Source organism: Rattus norvegicus, chromosome 6 (genome assembly GCF_036323735.1).
Source record: "Rattus norvegicus strain BN/NHsdMcwi chromosome 6, GRCr8, whole genome shotgun sequence".
Taxonomy (NCBI): Eukaryota; Metazoa; Chordata; class Mammalia; order Rodentia; family Muridae; genus Rattus; species Rattus norvegicus.
The window spans coordinates 143,845,325-143,867,475 of record NC_086024.1 but is presented as its reverse complement, the minus strand read 5'-3'; the positions used below and the strand labels follow the sequence as shown (position 1 = coordinate 143,867,475).

Below are 22,151 nucleotides of genomic sequence, written 5' to 3'. Positions count from 1 at the left end.
CACACTGCTCCACTGATAAAGATGCCCTTGCAGAGCGTCCCCTTCCTCATGCGTATCCATTCTACACCCAAGAGGTGGGGGTTGCTTTGCTAAAAGTAACCAAACTTAATGATATGGCTATGGCTGAGAACAAGAAGAGGAAGCCATGCCCACACCTACCTGGCTGGGCTGGAAGCTTCCTCATGCCATAGGTAGGCTTTGGGAAGGTTTGAAAGCTCCTGGGCGATCACACGCTGGGTATAGTCATCTTGCCACGTGAAACCTGTGGGGAAAGGAAAATAACCTGAAGCATGAATTTGCAAATGTGGCTAAACTTTTACTCCAGACTCCTACAGACCCCTGCTCTTCCTGAAAAACATGGGGCCTTGTGAAGTTTGGTGAGATCTCCTTTAGCTTTCCTTAAATCTCCAAGCACAAAGGACAGTCAGTGTTTTGCCCCATTCTTTTAAAAATAGGTAGAATGAGGTGTTGGCTGGCAGACAAAGGAAACAGAAACCAAGAGAGACTTTTCTAATGCAGAAGATGGACCTTGTCTACCTGGCTAGTTTCACTGGCAGTGAAGATGGCCCCCTCATCAATGTGCATGTAGTTGCCAAGCATACCGGCTGTACTGCCTTGCTCAGCACACCCACTGTTCTGCTGACCTGGTTGCCACATCACATTGGAACAACTGTTTTCCCTAACCCATCCTGCCCGGGAGCCCAGCGTTTGGTTGGATAGGGTTCTTGTGAAGCAATTACTGTGGATTTAATGTACTAAATCTCAGAGCCAATTACATTATATTTACACTCAAATGTTGTGACAAAGAGCTTTATAACAAGGGGAAGCAGTTATGAAGGCAAAAATCCATGCGATTGTGCATTAATTACATGCACTGTGGATCACATGATAATTATGCTCAGAATTACCAAATAACTCCCAAGAATAATTATTATGCAATTTGTACATTTTAGATCTTACGGTAACGCTTTCACACTTAGAGTTACCCCATGCAATTATCCATAATTATCTAATCACTAAGCATCACATAATTACAGAGGTATATTTTTATGCTCTGTGCAAAAAAACAAGTTACAAAGCCTTTAAGTTAGGACAGCTCTGTGTATGTACATGTTTGCATACATGCAAATGTGTATGCATGTGTGTTCATGTGTGATGATCATGCGTACGAGAGTATATGTGTATGCATGGGAAGGTATATGTGCACATGTGTGTATATTTGTGTCTGCATATGCACGTGTGTCTAGTGTGGTAATGAAGCCTACAGCATACACTCTAGATGAAATTTAAAGTATAGAGTAGTGGTTTTCACGAACATATTTAAGTATTATTAATGAAAATGTGAATTCTTCAAGCTTACAGATGGTAAGAATCAAATGGCTGGCACATCCTAAATCCCAGGAGGCCCAATGGTGAAAATATCAAGAGGACTCTGGGTTCAACCCTAGGTCCTTCAGAGCATCTCTCTGTGGGAAGTAAGTCACTGCAGGGAATTCAGCCCAGTCCCTGTAGCTTGCAGTGTTTTGTGGTGAAGGCAACAGAAGCTCAAGTCCTTGGCCGGGCTTGCTTCTGAGTCCCCCACCTCTGTCCGTTCCCAGGAGCATTCTCAATGAAAACACTTTGTGATGTTAACACAACAGCTAGCATTTTGGGTTTAGAAAACAAGCGTATTTTAAACATGCTATCCCCCAAGGACAGTCTTAACATTAATATTTATCAGGCAACAGATACTTGAGAGCATAAAGGAACTTTGCATGAAAAAAAATTTCATTAAAAATGTCATCTTCTGGGCTGGGGAGATGACTCGGTTGGTAAAATGCACAGCTTGCATATTCAAGGGTCTGTTTGATCTACAGAGCCCACATTTAAAAAGCATGGGCATGAGAGCACATGCTTAGAACCCCAGAATTAAGGAGGTAGAGCCCCAGGGATTCCCAGGGCTCACTGGACAGTCTAGCAGGCCAATGACAGACTCTGTCTTAAAAAACAGCAGAGATTACTCCAGAGAAATAACACCAGAGATTGTCCCCTGGCTTCCTGTGCACACAAATGCGTAACACATATGCCTGCACATAAAGATACATAAATCCATGCACATGCAAGCACACACAAACACACACAAGCTGTCATCCAAGGAGCACATTGCTTGGACACAGTGCTACATATGCTGAGCTTCTGTGACAGGGCTTCAGGAGCATGATGGTCAGGGTGGAGCCAGCTGCACAGGCAGTCTGAAAGGGATCCAGACACCAGCCCAGACTTCTAAGCCTTTGTTTGAGCAAAACGTAAGTATTTCTGTGTTGGGAAGGAAATGGACTGAGCATCACTCTGAACTAACAAAGAACCAGAGTACCCTGGAAGAGAAGGTCATCTGCACGAAGGCGAGAAGATGATCTACATGCAGGAAAGTAGAAGACTAAATGTCCCCTGTTCACTCACTGGCAACTTCTAGAGACTGTAGATATGGAGGGCTGAGGCTGGAGAGAACTTGTGAAGAAGGAACCTACAGCAAAGCTTTCCCTTTCTCTATGTGCCCAGACGTGGAGCTAAAGACACCAAGCCGTGAATGCCCTGGGAGCAGACAAAAGAGCTCCAGATACAGCTAGTTCTCTCTGTCTGAGACCAGGGAAGGACATCCCATAAAGACCAAAGAGTATCAGACAGTGATGGGCTCTACAAGAAAGTACCACTCTCAACCCAACTTCCTGGCTGAGAATCCTAGGATTATTTCCTCCTACACCATGATGAAGCATCTTCATACACCACTCAGCTTATCCTGCCCCTACCTATGATATAAGGTAGAACTACAGGCTGGAATTCCCACACCTCCCTACCCTTAGATGCAGAAAAATTCAGAGGGATCTGAGCCTCCCCCCACTCTTTGCTGCAAAGAGTGCCCTACCCTATGTCACAGAACAGCACCAGTTAAAGCTGGTCAGATCACAAAGTTTAAATAGAACCCGGGCTCTCAAAGGAAACAGCACAGATTTCTCTGGGACGTCACTGGTACAAGCAGAGTGAAGGGACACCAGCAATGGGATGACACACATGGCAACAGTCAGACAAAGGTTTGAAGAAGCCACATATTCAGTAAGTAACTGTGAAACCCCATATGAAACAAAGGAGGAAGTGGGGAGTCTCAGAAAATATATCTTGCACCATGCCTGCCTGGACAGTGCCATATTCCCACCTTGGGGATAATGGACTGAACCTCTGAACCTGTAAGCCAGCCCCAATTAAATATTGTCCTTATAAGAGTTGCTTTGGTCATAGTATTTGCTCACAGCAGTAAAACCCCTAAGACACTCATGATCATTAAATTTCTGAAAACCTATAAAGAAAAAGTATTGATGCTGCCCCAAATGATCCCATACCAATGTGGAAAAGGTCAACCCAATGACAGGATTCATCATCAGAAGGTAAGACACAGAAAGCAGCTAGGTCTTAGGTGTCATAAGAAGAAGAGCCTCTCCCTACCTTCTGAATATGTCAGCCAGGAAGGAATGCAGATGAATGTAAACATGTCTGAGTCAGCCAGGAGGGCCTTCGGGAATGAGGGGTAAATAAGACACTCTCAAGTGGAACAAAATAAGTTTCCACCACTACAAAAGACCGACTCTAAAAGAACCACTATATAACTGCTCAGAATACAGAGGAAGCGATGGAGGAAGGAAACAGAGCATCAGGAAAGGACAGGAAACGTGCACAGCTCACACTACACTGCTTTTCCCATGTCTGAAAGTGGAATCACCCCTCAGAGCATCCATATTCTCCTAAGGATGGACAAAGGCAATGCTAGACAATTATGTTATCAGTAAAAGGGTAGGCCAAGAGTCATAAACAAGGATAAAAGAAGAGGCCAACAAGCTGCTGAGTCACGTACATGCAACATAGTATCTCATGTGCATGCAACATAGTGTCTCAAGCAGCCAGGTATTGAAGATAGACACTTGGAAGTGCTACTGATACAATGAATTTCCTAATACTTAAAAGTAACCCAAGGAAAGCGAACAGATACATAAAAAGAGAAACAAGCTGGGAGTGAAGCTCAGCAATACCACATCTACTCAACCTGTGTGTGAGGCTCTGGGCTTACTCAGCACTGGAAGAAAGAAAGGAGAAAAACAGGAAGTGGGCAGGGCAACATTGAAGCTTTAAAATGTCAATCATTATACTCAATGTCAGTGTGTTAAAATATAACAATGAGAAAATATTTCAATACTCAACTTTATATTACCCATGTAAATTTTCTAAGAAAATCATATAGAAAGAATAAAATTGGGCACATGGATAAACACTACACTATGTACACATTAGAGGATGGCAGCCTGGAATCATGGGAATAAACCTGCAGAGTAGAGATTATCAGAGACAGAACAGGGACACGCACAACAGTGGATGAGCTAATGCACAGAAGACATAGTGATCCAATCCTAATAACTGTGTGCCGAACAACATGCCAGCAGAATATGCAAGGCAGAAATTATATCTATAAAGGAGAAACAGACCAGACAATATCAGAAGCAGGTTTCAAAATCACTTTCTTGGCTAGTCTTTTTCTTCCACAAACAACTAAACAGAGAACAATCAGTTCTGAAGCAGCCAACAGTGCAGTTGATGAATACTGGATCACTCTACCCAGCAAGGGCAGGGCATATCTAATCCCTTGTGGAAAATGTACCACAGCAGACCATCTCTTGAGCTGGTGAAAGCTGGATAACAGAATCATTGAGTTAGAGCCACACTGAATGTGGCTCAGTGTGGGTCTAACACACTGAAGCAAAGTCAGGAGCAGAAAGGCACCGGGGAAGTCCCAGACGTGGATATTATACATACGTATAAGTAGCCCATAGATCAATGACAATCTGAGGGAGAAAGGAATGGACCTGAATAAAAATGAAAATGTAAAGTCATGTCTATGTTTATGGTACACAGGCCAGTTCAATGAGTAGAATTTGCAGCACAAATGTTTACATTGACGAAGAGGAAAATTCCCCAATCAGTAACCTAAATCCTACATTGAGATTGATGTAAAGAACAATAAAATACACTCAAAGCAACAGTAAAGGAGACAAAGTTAATGAATTTTAAGTTAGAAAAAAAGAGAGAAATCAGTGATTTTTAACAAATTAAGGAAAAAGAAGAAAAAGAGATTGAAGATTGCTCATATTATCAGTGAAGTGAGAGGTACCAGATGTTGCAGGCATCAAGGCGTGCACACGCACGCACGCACACACACACAAGGAAAAAGAATAATGAAATGAACAACTCCATCAGGATAAACTTAATATTGACAAAATGGGCTAATTCCTCAAAAACACAAATAGCCACAATCTACCCATTTTCAAATGAATTGTTTGATTAGATGTGTAATTATTAGAAATTTTAAATTCAGAATTAAAATCCTTCCCTCAAAGAAATATATAGACTCAAATGGCATCACTATAAACTCTATAAAAAGCTTAAAGAATTAACATGAATTATGCATGGGTTCTCACAGAAAATAAATGAGGAAGAAACAGTTCCCAGTTCATTCCATGACTAATATTACTCTGCTAAGAAAGGCAGATGAAAGTAACCAAGACCCAAAGGACATGTATGGTATACATGCACTTGTAAGTGGATATTAACCTGGGCTGGCGAGGAAATGGGGTAGCAGGGGTTCAGGATCAGATATAGAAAGAGACAGGAGTGAGGGCCAGAAAATGGCCATGAAAATGGATGAAAATCTGCAACTGGAAGGGGTGGAAAGGTGGGGAGCATCTCAAAGATGTACCAGAGACCTGAAATAGGGGAGGCTCCCAAGAATCAATGGGGGTGACTTTAGCTGTGACTCACTGTTGTCATGAAATTATAAAAAAGTTTTTCTTTTATCCCCCACTAGATCCGGCACTGCAGTGTCCCAAGATACCTGCTAGATATCTTGCCAGAAACACACATCCCTACTCCATGGCAGCCCAGTGTCTCTGTTGCCATACACTCTCCCACAATTCTCCACAAGAAAGAACATACATCCCAGTAACCTCTGATCCAATTAATAAGATATAATTGCCCACCTAAACATACAAAGCCCAGCACACATCCATCCCTTAAGAACATTCATAACAACTTGTAAAGGTACACCGTGGAATCTTTTTTTTTTTTTATTAACTTGAGTATTTCTTATATACACTTCGAGTGTTATTCCCTTTCCCCGTTTCCGGGCAAACATCCCCCTCCCCCTCCCCTTTTTTATGGGTGTTCCCCTCCCCATCCTCCCCACCTTGTTGCCCTCCCCAACAATCTAGTTCACTGGGGGTTCAGTCTTAGCAGGACCCAGGGCTTCCCCTTCCACTGGTGCTCTTACTAGGATATTCATTGCTACCTATGAGGTCAGAGTCCAGGGTCAGTCCATGTATAGTCTTTAGGTAGTGGCTTAGTCCCTGGAAGCTCTGGTTGCTTGGCATTGTTGTACATATGGGGTCTCGAGCCCCCTCAAGCTCTTCCAGTTCTTTCTCTGATTCCTTCAACGGGGGACCTATTCTCAGCTCAGTGGTTTGCTGCTGGCATTCGCCTTACAGCATGGAATCTTAACATCAGCCTCCATGTTCTCTCGGTGACTTCTCCTCCTGTCTCCTCCTCCATTCTGTTCCAGTCCTCTTCCCTCAAACTTTTCTCCTCCCCATCCTTCCTTCTCATCAAATGACAGGCCTCATTCTATCTTGTACCTGCCTCGCCTGGATGACATCATCCCACAACTCACAGCACTGGAGATGTGGAACCTGAAGAAGCCACCTCCTCTATCCAGGCAAGACGCCCAGTGGATCTATAAGGACACTAGGTACATCAAAACCCACCCAAACCTTTGACCCAAAATTTATCTGGTCTACAAGAAATGCAGGGACAGGAAATGGAGCGGAGACAGTGGGAATGGTCAAGCAATTATGAGCCCAACTAGAGACCCATCCATCCTATGGGCAAATACCAATCCCTGACCCTATTAATGATACCCTGTTACGCTTTAGATCAGAGTCTAGCACAGCTGTCCTCTGAGAGGCTCCACCAAGCAGCTGACTCAGAAGGCTGTAGAGACCAACACCCAAAACGTGGATGGAGTTTCAGCACTCTTATGGAAGAGTTGGGAGAAAGATCAAGCCTCCCCCCAAAGTGAGATAGGAACTCCCCACAAAGACAGAGTCAACTAACCTGGACCATTAGGGCTCTCAGAGACTGATCACTAGCAAAAGAGCATACAGAGGCCGTACCTATGCCTCCCCACATATATGTAGATGTGCAGTTTGATCTTCATATAGGTCCTGAACAACTGGAGGATAGGCTATTCAAAAAGCTGTTGCCTATATATGGGATATGTTCTTCTAGCTGGGCTGTCTTATCTCCCTTCGGTGGGAGAGGATGTGCCTAGCCCCGCAGAGACATGATGTGCTGAGGGTATATATATGGGGGAGACTCCACCCTTTCAAAGGAGAGGGGAAGAGGATGTTGGAGGAAAGAACTGTGAAAGGGTGACCATGAGTCAGGGCAGCAATAAGTGATGTAAAATGAAAAAATGAAAATAAAAAGACACATATAGATCAATCTCCATCATGAATGTAGGAAAGAAATGTCATTGACAATATCAGCAAATTAAGTTCAGCACTACTTAAGAGAAGTGTGATGGGCACTTCATGTGCAGAAGGCACTGTTCCCAGCACTAATCTGCAACTTTTGGGTCTTGTATTTTCTCTACCCTTTCTGTGATGTTCTCTGAGCCTGGGAAGAGATTCTATAAATGTCCCACATAGGGCCCAATGCTCCACATTTACTCTCCATACTTTGACCAGTTGTGAGTCTTTGCATAAGCTACTTCCCACTGTGAGCATAAGCTTCCCTGAGGGCAGCACTAAGCTATTGGGATAAAAGTAAGCACTGAGTAGGTAGTTTGACACTGTGACCACTTAAGAATTACACAGTAGTAACACTGCAGGATCTGACTCTGTAGATGGTAACAGGAAAGAGTCCACACTAAAAACTGAATGTTATCCACATCTGTTACAGTGAAAGTAGAGGCTGGATATTAGAAGCCAAAATGGCAGTGCATGGAGCACTCAGGAAGAGAAATAAGAGAGCTGTGGTTGAATATGAGATGTGAGGAAGAACAGGGTTCTGGGCCAGTGATGGAAGACCAGATGCTCTCTGGTTGCTAATGCTTGAGGAGTACATTTAAGTCACTGATGTATCTTCCTTACATCCTGATTCCTAGTGCAGCTAATTGCAACAGACTAAACTGTAAACAAGGTTGGCTTCAAACAAGAAGCCTCTGTCTAGTTTAGGAAAGGTGACCCTGACCATCCCATAGACAAGGAGTTAACTAAGGACAAAGGCAGCTACTTCTTGGTAGCTGTGAGAACACAGAGGGCCTAGTACAATTAAGGAGACTTTAGATAGCTGCCAGGTCAGAGGCAGCAACATCAGCCAGTGAATAACAGCTAAAAACAGTTAAGGTCAACAGCTAATGAAGCACACACCAGAGATGGACAAAGGGGGTACAACAGCAGATCATGATCATCTTCTGGTTGGGATAAATGGACATGCCTGGAGGATGTGGGTCCTCCATTGGCTTGGCTCATGATAGCAGGAACCAATCTCAATAGAGATTAACACAATTTGTTCAGTTTGTGCCATAGACAAAGGGTTTCCAAAGACTTTCCCCCTCTCTTGGAAGCCTTTCCAGGCTTGGAAGCTTCTCTCATTTTTCCTTAATTTTTCAGTTGTCTGTAATTCTTAATGAAGCTTATTTCCCCTTTGCATAATCCCATGAGACTTCACATTTTGATCTTCACTATATGGAACAATGAGCTCAAAGCCTCTGTCTTGGGTTGACCTTTGGTGACCATGAGTTTCAGTGTCTGGTATTTTAGGACCATGAATGAAGGAAGTCTGAAACATGCTTGTCTACTTGGAAGTCACAAGATCATGAAAAATTAAAACCTATGTATAAATAAGATTGAGAGACATTGAAAGTAAGAGCAATAAATACATGTATTAGGAGTGTTAATTGTTGCCTAGGGAGATTGCTGAGCTCATTCTCTTGCAACAAAAATATTGAACATCCAGAAAACATTGAAGACTAAGTTGTGAGAAAAATAAAAACTAACTGCTTTATTCCTTCAAGACTGGAGAGATCCTGAGGCCAGGAGTTCCCTAGTGGGTGCTGGCTTAGGCATATTTTATGGGTACTGGGTTCTCTTGTCCCATGTCTACCTGCCATTTTTGTTGTAGTGTCTTCTGGGAACAAGGATCTCAGGATACTTTTCTACTTTCCTTGTCTATCTATGCCCATCTAGCTAACTTTCACTGCATGCCACTCAAAAATTTAAAATAATAGTGTTTAAATCTGGCAAAACATGCAAGACTCATATGCTAAAATTTTATTTATTTAAAAGTCTGAAAAATAGGAAGTGTGTCATATCCATGGACCTAAAGCTCCAACATTTTGGTAGATAGAAATGCTTATATGGAGTAATAAATTAACCAGAGTGGTTTTAAATTGGGAGGAAAAGAGGAAAATAGCCAGATAAGTCACTATTAGGGCACCATAAATCTAATTACATTGGTATAATAATACAAACTACATTCAAGAATAGATAACAAAATCCATAAAACAGACTGGGAAACACAAAGATAGACCCATACAAATATATAGAAGTGATTTTTGGAAAAAAAAAAGAGTTTTCAAAAATAACTCCATAAAACTTTGCCTCTCCCACTGGAGTGATTGTGCATCCACAGACAAGACTAGAGATTCCACATCTGGTGTCTGTGCAAATAAAATGGACACATAATAAAATGACATAGATGTAAGTTTAAAGTTTTCTACAAAGAAAAAGAGATTACTTCCGGGACCTAGGACTGAGTCAAAGCTCTTAGACTTGCACTGAATGTCCACAGAAAGACAAACTGGTCAATTGAATTTTCTCAAAATCAGAACACTTTGCTCCACCAAAAGCTCTATTGAGGGGATAAAGTGACAAGAGCCAAGTGGGAGAGAAACCACGTACACCAGGGCCTGGAGTGGAGACAAAACTCTCAAACCAAACACTGAAAACAAACCAGTTTTTATAAAATGGGCAAGAGACATGAGGAGACATTTCAGTGCTGAACCTCCGCACATGAAAAGATTCACATCACCATCGGCCATCAGGGAGATGCAAATTGATATCTTTCCACGCCCACCAGAACAGCCAAGATAAGTAACGGGAACTGTGCTCAGTTCTGAGAAGGATATGGAAAGACTGGATCACTTTAATTTTCAGATGGGAATATAAAATGAACACGTACTTACTATGCCACCCAACAACAGAGACTCTGGCCTTTATCCCAAAGAAAGGAAAGTGTGTGTGTGTGTGTGTGTGTGTGTGTGTGTGTGTGTGTGTGTGTTGAACATTTAATGCTGTTTATAATAATAGCCTACCATGTACAAAAATATTGTTCATTATAAAAGCCCATCTGGGAAACACTCCAGATAGCCACCGGTAAATGAAGGGTTAATAAGCACTTGGTGGTATATCCATATCACGAAGTACTATAAAGAAATGATGAATCCTGAGTGAAGTAACCCAATCACAGAAAAACACACATGGTATGCACTCACTGATAACTGGATATTAGCCCAAATGCTCCAATTATCCTAGATGCTCAGAACACATGAAGCTATAAAAGGATGACCAAAATGCAGATGCTTCACTCCTTCTTTAAAAGGGGAACAAGAATACCCTTACGAGGGGATAGGGAGACAAAGTTTAGAACAGAGACTGACAGAACACCCATTCAGAGCCTGCCACACATGTGGCCCATACATATACAGCCACCCAATTGGACAAGATGGATGAAGCAAAGAAGTGCAGACTGACAGGAGCCGGATGTAGATCTCTCCTGAGAGACACAGCCAGAATACAGCAAATACAGAGGCGAATGCCAGCAGCAAACCACTGAACTGAGAATAGGACCCCCGTTGAAGGAATCAGAGAAAGAACTGGAAGAGCTTGAAGGGGCTTGAGACCCCATATGAACAACAATGCCAACCAACCAGAGCTTCCAGGGACTAAGCCACTATCTAAAGACTATACATGGACTGACCCTGGGCTCCAACCTCATAGGTAGCAATGAATATCCTAGTAAGAGCACCAGTGGAAGGGGAAGCCCTGGGTCCTGCCAAGACTGAACCCCCAGTGAACTAGACTATGGGGGGAGGGCGGCAATGGGGGGAGGGTTGGGAAGGGAAGCCCATATAGAAGGCGAGGGGGATGTTGGCCTGGAAACCAGGAAAGGGAATAACATTTGAAATGTAAATAAGAAATACCCAATGTAATAAAGATGAAAAAAAGAAAAAAAAAGAAACAATGAAAGAATGGTTGGTATGAATTACAACTTGGGTGAACCCTCAGGAAGCTGTGTATGGTGAATGCCGAAAATGATCCAACAAAGGTTGCCTATTGGCTGATGTCATTTACATAACATATAAAACTACCCTTGTGTTCTGTACAAGTTACCTACAGCGTGAGAACAGCCACAGTTCCTGATTTACAGTTAGTAGCACAGCTTAAATACATGTTCACAATGAACTAAGATCCCAGTTAGAAGGTGTCAGGAAATGAGAAAGCTACAGGCAAACTGTTAAGCAACAGAAGAGTCCAGCTGGGGCTATAAAGATTCATAAGGGAAATATGAGCTAAGGCTGAAAGAAAACAGAGAACTTTAACAGAGCTAGGTCAAAGGAAGAATTCTGCAGCAGTTGACCAACATGAGGAGAGATGTTAAAGGACTGACAGGGTGGGAGGCAGTATTCTACCCAGAGGTTGAATATCATGTCCATAAGTGTTGGACCTTATGGCATTCACTGGGGGCAATGGATGCCTTTGGAGCTGTACAGTGATAATACAACTGCACCTGAGGAAGATGATGCCACAGTTTAGATGTGAAAGTCCTCCAAAGGCTTAAATACTAAAGTCTCAGTCCCCGGGGCGGCACTAATGACCTATATGGACTTTTAGAAGATGAATCCTTATGGAAACCACATGACTCATCAGAGGCCCGTCCTGAAGGGAATCCCAGCTCCTTTTCCCCTACTATCTCTTATTCTTTCCATGAAGTGAGCAGTTTTCTCTGTCACCTGTTCCTGTCATTTCCATCTGGCAATATCAAAGACCGAAGAGAAACCATCTCACCCAATCGTGGTCTGGAACCTTAAAACTATAAACCAAAGCAAACATTTTGTATTTGTGACATAATTATCTCAGGTGTTTTCTTATAGTAACAAAAAACTGAACAACACATAAAAATAGCACTAGGAGTGTATAACATTTGTGTATATCCCAACCTAAAGTGGCCTGAAAGAACCTTCCAAACTGGGTTAAGAGAAGGGGGTGAAAGAGCTTGGAGGAGCAAGGGACAGTGAGCCTTCTTGCTAGGTTTGAACACACAGCATGGTTCCTAGCCTGGGCTTTGGTTTGCCATACTGCCTCTGACATCTGTGCTATGTATGACTGTTCCCCTGACTTGGAGGTCATAGCCTGTGGAGTGTGGCTATTGGGCCCTTGGAAGTGAGAGCAAAGAAACAAAAATAAAAGACTGTGGGGATGAAGGAGCTGGGATTCCCTTCAGAGACAACCTCTGTTTAGTCATGTGCTTTCCAGAACCCCTGGCCATGGTCAAGTCAAAGTGCTTCATGGGAGTTATCTGAGGGACAGAACAAGATTTCCCACAAGAGAATTACCACCTCGATCTGGCAAATGACTTCAAACAATGTACTCATGAGGGTGAGACCATGCCAAGGAGCCCTGCTACAAGAGATGGACGATGCCAACAAACACTCCTATGAGGGTAGGATGATATTAACAAGCTCTCCAGAGAAGCCAAGATAACTCCACTTTTTCAACTGCCTTGCTGCTGAGTCCTCTGGCCTGGGCTTCCACGTTCACTTCCAAAGGTCCACAGAGGCTGTGTCTACTCTCCCAGTATCTTTCTCCCAATTTAGATACATCTCTTGAGGTGGCCACATGGACCAATGAGATGAGTGTAGAAATAGCTGGCTTGGAGCTAGTGCCACAGTAGGTCCCTTCTGCTTGGTGGCCATATCATTCTGAATATCTGGTGTCATAGCTGTCCCACCTGACTCATGGATGTGGAGTAGACAGAGGCTGGGTCAGGCAGACTGAGCAAACCATAGCTGAAAAAAACTCATTTTGGTGGTTACAGTTATAGGGGTACAAACAGGGCAAGATTGACAGTGGTGACCGTCATAAGATATTTCTCCATCCATCAAACCAAGTCGCATTCCTGAGGGATCCAAGATTGTGGGATTCTAAAGACTACTGAAAATGGAAATTCTCAGTTGCTATCTGTAATTGGTTGGTTGATTCACAGACAGATTAGATTTAGATATGCATTTCTCCTAAGGTTTGAGGAATACATGGAAAGCATGAATTAAATTAAAATCAACATGTAATAGAAGAGTCCTTTTGATGTGGACATAATAGCACATCAGGGAGGCCCCTCAGGATCCCACAACACTCTAGCACTGGAAGGGAGACCAAGGCCTCAGTGACAAGCTCCACATATAGGCCTTTTCAGAGTTCAAGCTGAGAATGTCCTGATCCCAGACTATACTGAGAATTGCCAAAGTGACCTGTGGCAAGTCAAGTCCCTGGAACCAGTGCCACCTTGTGGCTTTGGGGTTGACTTGGCTGGAGCAGTAGGGAATAAAGAAATGACATGTGCAGAAAAGCTGGGGTGGGGTGGGCCATGAGCTCTGACAGAGATGCACCAGCAGCCCAGAAAAAAATCAATGCATTTAATACATACAGCTGAACGAGGAAACTGGTTTCTCATACATAGCTGGGTGAAGAAGCAGGTTTATAATGTACTGCTGAACAAGGGGGTGAATTACCTAATCTTCAGGCTGTACAGTCATTTTAGGGGAGCAGTCTCATGCTGTCACTATCCCAGAGGAGAAAGTTGTGATTAATTATTTCTGCATAATCTGTCTGCACCCATATGTGGACCAGGGGAAAGCCTTGCCACTGCTATGGATCTGTGGAGCTGGCGTTCTTGACATGGTCATTCTCAGGCTGATATACACAATCACTCAGGACTTCATCCCCACTCCTCAGACAAGCTTCTCTACCACTGAATACATAATCTGTTTTGATAACCTCCCGTTCTGACAAACGTGATGTTTCAAGGAAGACAGGCCCTTTGGGGAATGCTGACAAAAGCGGTTTGAAATGGGACGGGCCAGAACGAGCATTTCACGCTGTGCACCTGTACTTGTTCACAGAACTTTTTAAAGTAGGATAACCTACATTCTTCATGTTTGCTTTCAAACTTTGGGAAAAGGACCAACACAGAACGCTCTCGCAACCAAAATAATACAGTTGTGTTGGTAATTCAACCCCATTGAGCTAATAACTAAGGCTACCTCCTACATGCAGGAGAGTCATGTGAAAAACAGCAAATTTAATGACAATAATCCAAAAGGGAATGCTTGGGGAACAGGGAAACATTCCTAGAAGCAAGAATGATGGGAGGAAGGTGGCTGGGAGTGGCGGGGCGGTTCAGTAGTCAGAGCAGCTCTTTCGAGCATGAAGTGACTCCAGAGCAAACATGTCAGCATGTAGACTGGGCATCCTCATGCATTGCCTTCCTGATCAGCCTGGATAGAAAGGCTGATGGAAGGGAAGGCACTATTCCGGCAGTTGGCCAGTAAAGTCAATAGCTTGGGAGGGGGTAGACTCAGAAGGTTTTCCACACATGTGTGGGTGCTGTCCTGTATGGAAGGTCACAAAGATCAGGAATTGAGGAGAAAAAGGAGACAGTACCTCCACAGAGATGAGGAAGAGGGAAGCTATGACCTATATTTCCAGAAGAGAGAATTGAGGCAGTGTGTTGTTCAGATACCGCAAGGAAAAGAACAGAACAGTGATCCAACCTGAAGGGAAGTTACCATTGACCCCTGCTCCTAGCCCCATACATCCCAGGGAACAGGGAACAGGGAGAGTGCCGATGTCACCATCACCATGACAACCACTGCAGTGACAAAATTGTGCTTATGAATATAACAGCACTCGGCTTCTGAGGGCACAGAACTAGAGATTTCTGAGAGAGGAGAAAATGTGTCAGACCCTAGAAGGCTTTGAAACATAATTCTAAAACCATGACTCCCACTTTAATCCCAGGAAACACCAAAGACAGGATGAGTGTCTGTACCACAGTCTAAGAACCAAAAGCAGAGCTCTTCCCCAGCAGGGGCCCTGATCCCAGCCCGCAGCATAGAATGCCGCTTTCCCCTGAACAGAGTGGCCAGCCTGTGTGTCAGATGCAGCAGCGTCATGATTGCTGCTACCCAGGGACAACTAAGCTGTGAGCTAGAGTCTCTCTACAGCCAGAGAGGTGGGGACTCCTTTGAATCCAAAAATCTAAGTGTTTCTAATGAACTTAACATTTTCAAAAACAGTTTTAAAAATAGGCAAACAACAGAATACACATGTGCACATGCAAATGCACCACATACAGAGAGGGAAAGAGGGAGAGAAAGAGAGAGAGAGAGAGAGAGAGAGAGAGAGAGAGAGAGAGAGAGAACAAATGCACAAGCACGTGTATATACCAAAATGGAGAGAATACAGATTTATAGAAGAAAGCAATACTTTTCATAAGGCACGTATTTCCCATGCAGAACCTCAATTTGGATTCCCCTGTGTCCCACCCCCTGTTGTTTTAAGATATGAGGCAGTCACATTTGATTTCTAAGCCACAGTCCTAATATTTCCTCTCAAATAGATATCACCCAATGCTGAGCACTCTCGTTTTAAGTGGTTATCAGCTTGCTTTCCTAACTGTGCAGTCATGAAAGACATCTGTAGCAGCTCTGCTGTCTGCTAGAGCACAGCCAGTAATTCATTTCTCTTTAAAGTCAGTGTGTGAAAGTTTTCTAAAAGAAAAAATGCAAAGTCATTGGCAGGAAATGGCACACGTTTTTAACTCAGCTGTGAGGAGTACAGAGAGTAGGAGAGTAGAAAATGGAGTTCAGGAGGCAATGGCTGTGGAAGAGGGTGCTAGCCATGTGGTGCTTCATGTATCCATAAACTACATAGAACCATGTTCATCTTTGAGAAAAAAGAAAAAGCACCTGACAGCTGATGGAGGTCACAAAAGATCTGAATATTTCACTAGGATCCTGAGACAGGAGCCCAGAGTCAGGCAGGCACACTGATATGAAGACTGCCCTTTCTCTCTGAAGGACAGCCCTGCCCCCTCCCCAGCAGCATGCTATCCACAGAGAGGAAACATTCACACCCCAGGGCTCAACACGCAGTAAACAAAGCAATTTTGCCAACTGTGAAAAGCTTGGAATTGGAGTCACTGTAGAAACACCTAACTCTGTTAGGAGTCCTTTGGTGGGGGCCCAGGACCACATGAACAGGATGACTCACAGGGGAGTGGGCAGACAAATACATGTGTGCCATATCAACATATCAAGGCCAGGGCAAGATGAGTCAGCCACACTCCAGCCTCCTTACCCCACCTTATACCCTTATCTCTCTGGAAATGAAGGGTCCTAAGCCAAGATCTCTCTGTGGTCTCCCTGAGTGAGGCTGTGGGTTGCCATGGTAACTAGCACTCATCCCTAATGCTGGCCATAGATGGGATTTGTGTTCACTCAGATCCATGTATCTGACAGGTTTCCTGGTCCATCCTCTCTGCCACAAAGAATCAGAGCAGGAGCAGTACATGCCATACTGCTGCCAAACCTCTAGATGCCAATTACTTGGAGGAGGGGGAAATCATTCCTACGCCTCTGGGTAGAGAGTGGTGTCACCATTTAGACAGCTCAGTGAAAAGCATCAGACCTGTATTCATTGCAGTCCAACCTGAACACATTGCTACTAAATTATTTGTGGGCTATTGGATGGTTTGTGCTCCACGGGGACTCCAGAGCTGGAGGCTGGGACCCTCCGCTCACTCTGCCCTGGTTATCACAGCAAACAAGGGATGTGTCTCTACAAAACATCACAGACTTGACAGGAGGTCCCACCTGCCTGCTTCAAGTGCCTGGCTCTCAGAGCTGCTAGAACAAGATGGATTCTTTGTGGCAAGCAAGGAGGACTGAGGACCAAGGAGGAGACAAAAAACATTAACTTGGGTAAAAATAAAATAATATCCAAGTCCTTATAGCAGCACAGAACAAAACAGGGGCATAAACTGCCATCTGCACCATGATGCAAATCATCTAGAATATAAACAACCCTGGGACTTCCTAAGGAAAGGACTATGTGTGCCTAGAATAGGGCTCCTGTAGCGGGGAGGGGGAGGAGGGAACAGGCCATTTTATTTAAGGAAGCCCAACTGACTTCCCTATACTCCTAGGCTGCCTAGATAAAAGTAGGTTTAGTCCCATGTTCCTCAACCCCCTGTCATGTAGCCAGGAACTAAAGCCAGCAGGGAGGAAGAGATTGGACTAAGTTATACATTCCAAGCCAAGCTAGATTTACATCCACTTTTTAAAATACTTTTTGAGCACTAACCCTGGGGAAAATGAATACAAATGTCTTCTCTCTAGGCTGATGTCATTTCTAAAATCTGAAACCTAGAAACATTCTTGCAAAGCCATGGGGAACTGAGCAGGAATTCACGAGCCTGAGGTCTCACTTTCACTGGTCAGCCCCACCACAGGGTACTACTACACTACAGGACCTGGTAGGAGATTGCTGCACAGCAAACCAAATCTCCTTCCACATGGCCATGCCTCAGGGAGCCAAAAGCACTGCTCTGGAAGAACCTACCACAGATCCTCAGCCCCATGGCCCCTTGGCAGAAGGCCTTACCCCTTGCTGAAGTGATTATCTTCACTGGAAGACACTGTCCCATCTCCAAGCCAGGCTGTCAGCTTTTCAGTCTTTCTGCTCTAGGGAGACTCTGAGGAACATAGTCAGCAAACAAATAAGAAAATGGTATTCCTGTGGTAGCAAGGTGTCCAATGTCCCCACAGGGGAAGGGGACAGAAAGTAAGTGGACAGAAGGACAGAACCATCTGAAAGTACACTGAGCTTGGATGTGCACCGTCTTTCCCACATGGCACATGGCAGACCCGATGATGCAGTTGCCCAGGCCCTTCGTCCTCAATGATACTGCCTACCAGCAAGCCTTTGGGTAGCTGAGATAGAGCAAAGTCATCTCTTCTCCCAAGGAAAGGAAGACTGACAATTCTAGCCCTACATTCTATCTAGGCACCCACTTTATAGCAAAGCAAGTTAAGGCAGATTGTTAAGTTACTTGCTGGGAAACACTGAAATGCAGAGCTGATCTTTTCTTTCTTTCTGGGCCCTCCTTTCTCCCAGTCTACCTTCAAGATCTTTCTGTGTCCGAGTCCCTTCCATTCCAAATGTATAAAATCAGGAACAATGCAACTCTTTCCTGTGAGGTTGTCAGACGGGACAACACACATAAGAGAATTTCTCAAGAGACCCAAGCAAGCACACCATGATATCTTCTGTACCACTAACTTTAGTTCTCCTAACCCAGGGCAGGTGTATTCCTATGAGGCAATAAAGATGCTTCTGGAGGGGGAAGATGAACATTGATGTTGATGATGCAGGATGGAATGGCCCTTGGTAGATGTTCTCCAAATGCACAAGGACAACTCAGGCAGACAGAGGTCAACTGAAGTGTTTCTCAACAGCTGCCAGTGGCAACCCACAGGAAGCAGTGTTACCATGAACCCCAAATTCCACAAAGCAGCAGAGTGCTGCCAAGACTTCTTGGAAGTTACGTTGGTTAGCCTGTAACTCCTATTCTTGGCACAGTCCTGGAAAGTATTTTCCCCCAGGGCAAGTGCCCTAGGGCTGAAGATCCTGTTAGGCCACATGTATCTAGGAGATACTTTTCCTATATTACAATGTCAATGGAAACAGCAGTAGCTACTTCAACACCTTTGTGACCACCACACCTGACAGAAAGAGGTCAAGAGAGGAAAGTTGATTTTGGCACATGGTTTCAAGGCATTTCAATCTAGGATGGTGATGAAGGAGTGCTGGAGTTCACAGCAGCAGAGTCATGTAGCACCACAGTGGAACAGGAAACAGAGTAGGTTCTGGGACCCAGGGCCAAATAACATTCAAAGGCATATGCCTAAGGACCTCCTTCCAAAAACCAGGACCTACATGCTAATAGATCCACAGCCTTTAAAAGAGTGTCAACAGCCAAAGACTGAATGCTCAAAACATGAACCTGGGGCCAGAAAGGTTGGTTGTTGGGTATGAGAGTCTGAATTACAGTGACCCACATAGGCTCATATATTTGAATATTTAATTAGCAGAAACTAGTACTTTTTGAAAGGATTAAGAGGTGTGGATATATATACAGCCACAAAAACTAGATAAGATTGATGAAGCTAAGAAGTGCATGCTAACAGGAACAGGATATAGATGTCTCCTGAGAGACACAGCCAGAGCATGTCACATACAGAGGCAAATGCTAGCAGCAAACCATTGAACTGAGAATGGAACCCCCATTGGAGGAATTAGAGAAAGGATTGAAAGAGCTTAAGGGGTTTGCAATCCCATGAGGACAACAATGCCAACCAACCAGAGCTCCCAGGGAATAAACCACTACCCAAAAACTTTATATGGACTGACCCATGGCTCCAGTTGCATATGCAGCAGAGGATGGTCTTGTTGGGCACCAAAGGAAGGAGAAGCCTTTGGTCCTGCCAAGGTTGGGCCCCCAGTGTAAGGTAATGTAGGGAAAAAGTGGCAAGGAGGAGTTGATGGGGAGAGGAACACCCTTATAGAAGAAGGGAAGGGCAAGGGGCTATGGGGCTTATGGACAGGAAACCAGGAAAGGGAATAACATTTGAAATGTAAATAAAGAAATATCCAATAAAAAAGAGGTGTGGCCTCATTGGAAGAGGTGTGTTACTGGGGGTGGGCGTTGAGATTTTAAGGTCTCAAGACAGGCCCACTCTTTTCCTGCTGTTCTCAGATGTAGAACTCTCAACTTCTCCAGGACCATGTCTGCCTGTGTGCTGCCATGCTCCTTGCTATGATGATAATGGACTAAACTTCAGAAACTATTAAATTAAATGTTTTCTTTTATGAGTGCTGTGGTCACAGTGCCTCTTCACGGCATAAAACACTGACTAAGATGGTGAGTAAAGGTGAATATTGCCAAGTCTGATGACCTGAGTTAAATCCCAGGAACGCACAGGGTATAGGGAGAAAATTAGTTTTCACAAGTTATACTCTGACCCCCACACGCATCCCATAGTACATATATGTGTACTCCCAGAACACACAAATAAATAATGTAACAAAATTTTTCTTGGAAGTGTCTAAAAATTCATGAGCCTGTCCGGATATTTCATCTTCAGACCATACAGTTCTACACTCTGTCCCTAAAGGTTTCTAGCCATTTCATAATGCAAACTACATTCAACCCAACTTCAGGAGTCCCCACAATCCCTATACCATTAGAAATATCCAACACTTACTATGTCTTCTGAGACTTGAGGCAAGCTTTAACTTGTGGTGGTTTGAAAACAAAATGGCCCCCGTAGGCCCATGGGTAGTGGCACTGTTAGGAGGTTTGAGCTTGTTGGAGGATGTAGTCAGAGGGTGGGCTTTCAGGTCTCATATGCTCAAGCCGCACTCAGTGTGTTAATCTCTTCCTGCTGCCTGATGATACAGATGCAGAACTCTAGGCTCCTCTCCAGCATCAGGTCTACCTGTGAGTCACTATGCTTCCCGCCATGCTAATAATGGACTACTTTGAACTGCAAGCCAGCTTCAGTTAAATGTTTTTCTTTGCAAGATTTGCCATGGATGTGGTGTTTCTTCACAGCAATAAAAGTCTAAGACACTTGTGAACCTTTATAAAGAGAAAGGTGCATACTTTTGATATTCAGTGATACAAAGCATTTCCAAAGAGAAACGGAGAACAGAATAGCCAGGAAATATTGAGCCAGGGCAGAATAGAAACCCACCAGGGCAGGCACCAAGTCCTACAACTATATGTTAATATGGAAGGCATATGGTATCATTATGGGAGCTCCAACATGCCTGGGCAGCCCTGTTCCTATAGTCTTGCTGCCTAAGCATGCATAGCCTCTCTCAATTCACTTATACTTGTTGTCTATAGTTTGTTTTTTCTTAGACAGTCCACATTCCTGGCATCTCCTACATCCTGGAATTCACACCTCAACCAAAGCTGCATAGCTTCATGCGTCATCCTGACAGGACTCCACACAAGCAGTATAACCCAGATACACACTGCTTGGCCTCCTACATATTTTTTGAAAATCTGGATGTTGTCCTCCCTGACCCCAACACTCTTATATTTTTATGTCACCAAAACCAGCACCTCATGAACAATACCAAGTTCTGCTGAAATCTGGAAGGGAAGCCAGGGCCCTTGAAATGTGGCTACTGAGTGCCCATGTGACTACATGGAAAAACCCAGCCAGCCTTGTTTGATGGGTGGGAACTCCCATCTACTCACTTCTCTCTTGAAGGCTTAAAAATGTATTTATTTTGTTGTTTTGTATATCGTGTGTATACGTGGTACAGATAGAGTACCCAGAGAGGGAGTCGGGTACCCTAGAACTGAAGCCACAGTTGGCTGTACACCGCCATGTGGGAACTGAACTCAGTTCTTCTATAAGTACAGCATGTGCTCTTAATCGCCAACCATCCATTCAGGTCCATGTTCTCTCTTTTTAAGGAAAAACCTTTTATACTGGTTTTCTGATTTTACTCCCTGGAGCCTTTGTTGGGATCTTATTCTCAGGGCACCTTGCTGTTCTCCTAGGAAAAAGTGTGTGGGTTTTCTTTAATGGCACCAATTGCTTTTAACAAATGCAGATGATCCAAATCCATTGGAACGTCTTCCTTAGCTGAACTTCATGTTATTTTTCCAGTCCTCCTCTGCTTTTTAACCCTGATTGTCAGTGAAAACCTTGCTAAAATAAACCAGCAACAACCTCATCAAATCTGACACTCTGCTATCATGAAATTCCCTACTGAGTTAATTGTCCACGACTGAAATTCAACCTTACTCCAAACCTCGGGCATGACCACAATACTGACAGGAACACTTTAAAAGAAGAAAGATCTTGGTTCATG

The 22,151-nt window shown here is 43.9% G+C and overlaps 1 protein-coding gene across 4 annotated transcripts in view; it reads right to left on the bottom strand.

The window, feature by feature from the left end:
- Ptprn2 (protein tyrosine phosphatase, receptor type N2) overlaps positions 1 to 22,151 on the bottom strand; it is a 752,006-nt gene that overhangs the window by 467,098 nt on the left and 262,757 nt on the right. For all 4 annotated transcript variants that reach the window (NM_031600.2, XM_039111861.2, XM_039111863.2 and 1 more), the window contains one exon: positions 160 to 262. In NM_031600.2, the coding sequence (NP_113788.1) occupies positions 160 to 262 (103 nt within the window). The remainder of the gene's footprint in view (positions 1 to 159; positions 263 to 22,151) is intronic.